The following is a 3,432-nucleotide window of genomic DNA, read 5'->3' as shown; positions in this document are numbered from 1 at the left end:
TGTGTGTTGTACCCTCATGTGAGCGGAGCGGCTGATCTCTGAGGGTGTGATGGTCATGGAGGGACACTGCTGGACTCCGTCCCCTGTGCTGATCCACGAGCGGCCCAGAGTCCCGCTGGAGCAGTCCTTCTGGACCGAACATCTGCGGCACAACACACACATCAAACACATGCAGGGGAGGCCAGCGTCACGAGCCCACACTGCATACATCACCATTTGTATTTGGAAAACAGAAGAAACACAAGCTCAAAGTTTAGGTTTGGTGAACTTTGACCAGCAGATACAGAAGAGCAGAAGAACATGCGACCTACAGACGGTCTGGGAGACTGGAGCAAATTTGATATGCTGTATTATTCATTAAAACAGAAGACATCATATCCTGTTTGTTGCAGGCTCAAAGCAATGTAACAAAATAAATATTCTGTATTTTAACAAAAATGAATAAAAATGGTTGAAGAGCATATTAAATGAAACATTTCTGAGCCAAAGATTTCATGCTCTGTCTGTAATTATAATCCATAAGTCATAAACAGCAGTAGCAAATCTCCTCACACACACACACACACACACACACACACACTCACACACACTCACACAGACACACACACACACACTCACACACAGACACACACACACTCACACAAAGACACAAACACACACACAGACAAACACACACTCACACACAGACACACACACACACACAGACACACACACGCGGGCTGAAAAGATTCTCAGTGTGGTTTGACATTTTCCTCTGAAAGAGCTACTATCATGAGAACAATTAGCCTGAGTCAGATAAATGTGAGAAACGAGTGAAGTAGAGAAGTGCTGCGCTGCTTCGTCTGAGCCTTTCACCCAGTGACTTTTGATTTCAATTCCAGACATTCAGGAAAACCCTTCAATAAAGATAAACTCCACAGGAAGACATCTAAAGCTCGGAAACACGCAGCTTGACATATTCTACACATGTTTGTCATTCTTTGCTTAACAATCACTAAATCCCAAAGAGGGTTTTGCTTCTCCAAAACCCTTTGACTTTCTTTCTGCTGTCAAACATGAAAGATGGTTTTAAGCAGAAATTCCCATACAGTGAAGGTGAATGGAGATGGATACTTGTGATACTTGTTAAAAAAGATCAAAAGTATCACAAAAGTAAGTAGTCCATACGACTCACGTGCAACATTTCAAATCATTGATCGTGATCCTGCAAAATCATCTGCAACGACACTCCTATCCTCCATCGAGAGATTTAGAGTGGGTTCATTTGCTGTGGTTATAGTGTGAGTGATGAGAGGATGAGAGCGAGTGCTTTACCTTCTCTCCAGCGTACACCAGCCGCAGTGGGCATCGCCGGCGCTCACACACTCACTGCACGAGCTGTAGAGACCACACACAGAGACCTGAACCCGCAGGAGCTGAGCACACACACACACACACACGCTCGTGAGCATCAGACTAACACACAGTCGTATGTTGAGTTTCACAGCTCCATCAATCAGCTCCTCCTGAATGTGATAAACAGAGCGTCTGCACACATGCATGACACAGACGGCTTGACATATCTTTATAAAGTAATGAACTCATTGAGTCTGTGATAGAGTCAGCAGCACTGACACACTCTTGAACAGATGAGTTGATATCGTCTCGGGTCACAGTATATACAGTGCTTTGAAGTCGGTTGTGTTTCTGAGGGATATTAGGACTGTAGTTTAACGACGTTGAAGTACATTCAATACACTCACAGTTCATACATGATAAAGATATTTAATCTTTATTTTATGAAGCCAATTCATGAAGTGTCTCTCTTCTGCTAGTAGATCTCGTCCTGAGAGTTTGCCTTGTGAACAGGTTCTTCATGTCGTCACTAGATCGGCTTACGCTGAATTTCAAGAGTCCACTTCAGACATTCTCATAACTACAGTAATGTTTAAACTGTACTCACGTGGTGTGTGGTCATGAGGTACAGGTAGTTGTGGTCGCTGGGGTCGAAGGTCATGATGTGGTGAACAGGTTCGTTAGCGGCGAGTCTCAGTGACCACTGATTAGCCACGGACAGGTTAGCCAGCAGAGACAGCTGCAGAGAAACACATGATTCATATCATTTAACAACAGCTCACATCTTTTTCTAGACTCATTATCTGATTGGACAAGAGTTACATTACAGTTCATCAAGTAGGAATTGTAGGCACTCAAAAAAGAAAAGACAATAAGTTCTCAGGTGCGTAGAACCAGAAGAACAATGCAAGCTGACCAAAACATATATCAAAAATATATCTTTTATTTTTCATATGCAAAAGTGAAAAAGTGACAAAGAGTTGCAGTTGCATTGCCACATTACACAAACTGAACTAAGAGTCAATAAGTAAAAAAGTCATGTTTTATTCCCAGGATGATGATGACAGGACGGCACTGAATGAAGCGTGTGATGAGGTCATGTGACTGTCAGGTGTGCTTCTTCATGACTGCCTTCCATTAGACAGTATATACTGTATCTGTTTCAGACCAGTCTGTTCTTCCATGACACCTAGCTTTAAACGAGGAGGCAGCAGAGTGTGATAATAGTATGGTATCATAATTCACCATAATTAGCATCTTCTGAATGTTGAGAAAAGAGCAGGAGAACAGTCAGTGGGTGTGAAACATTTCTCATCATCACCAAAATCAACCTTCGGAGACAAAGTGCTAATTGCAAATGTAGACAAGTTTCATCAGTTTGGACACACACACTCGCACACGCGCACACTCACAGACGCAGACACAGACACAGACACACACACACACACACACACTTTTGCTTCGATAATGTTCACCGCCCACACTAGTGTTCTCATGCTGCTCCTCTGGCACGATCACTTCATCAGTAAAATATAACACTGTTGAGTCCAGATCACACTCAGTCATCATTCCCTGTTTGGTCTAAAGCTGTCATCATGTTTTGCCACAGGACAGCCAATGCCAGTGAATATTCTGCCAAACTAGAAGGAGTGTAATATGGATTCTGTACAAAGTAACATTCATCTTGAACAATGCCAGGACAACCATAGACGTATTTGGGTACAAGAAGTGCCACTTGACTAAACAATTTTGACCCTGGAGCACAAAACCAGTCATAAGATTTCTAAATTGAGACTTATGCATCATCTGACAGCTGAATAAATAAGCTTTCCATTGATGTATGGTTTGTTAGGATAGGACAATATTTGGCCGAGATACAACTATTTGAAATCTGGAATCTGAGGGTGCAGAAAAATCTAAATATTGAGAAAATCATCTTTAAAGTTGTTCAAATGAAGTTATTATTACTTATTACTAATCAAAAATTAAGTTTTGATACATTTACGGTAGGAAATTTACAAAATATCTTCATGGAACATGATCTTTACTTAATATCCTAATGATTTTTGGCATAAAAGAAAAATCGATCATTTTGAC

General features: G+C 41.5%; 1 protein-coding gene across 1 annotated transcript in view; it reads right to left on the bottom strand.

Moving 5' to 3' along the window:
- LOC107747754 (plexin-D1-like) overlaps nt 1-3,432 on the bottom strand; it is a 68,786-nt gene that overhangs the window by 39,469 nt on the left and 25,885 nt on the right. Inside the window, exons 3-5 of the mRNA XM_016562347.1 lie at nt 1,943-2,074; nt 1,315-1,415; nt 13-142 (exon numbers count right to left, since the gene is read on the bottom strand). Of these exons, the coding sequence (XP_016417833.1) occupies nt 13-142; nt 1,315-1,415; nt 1,943-2,074 (363 nt within the window). The remainder of the gene's footprint in view (nt 1-12; nt 143-1,314; nt 1,416-1,942; nt 2,075-3,432) is intronic.

The sequence above is a fragment of the Sinocyclocheilus rhinocerous genome, unplaced genomic scaffold (assembly GCF_001515625.1).
Source record: "Sinocyclocheilus rhinocerous isolate Xijiao unplaced genomic scaffold, SAMN03320098_v1.1 scaffold1551, whole genome shotgun sequence".
NCBI classification, from domain to species: Eukaryota; Metazoa; Chordata; class Actinopteri; order Cypriniformes; family Cyprinidae; genus Sinocyclocheilus; species Sinocyclocheilus rhinocerous.
This window is presented reverse-complemented; position numbering and strand designations above follow the sequence as displayed.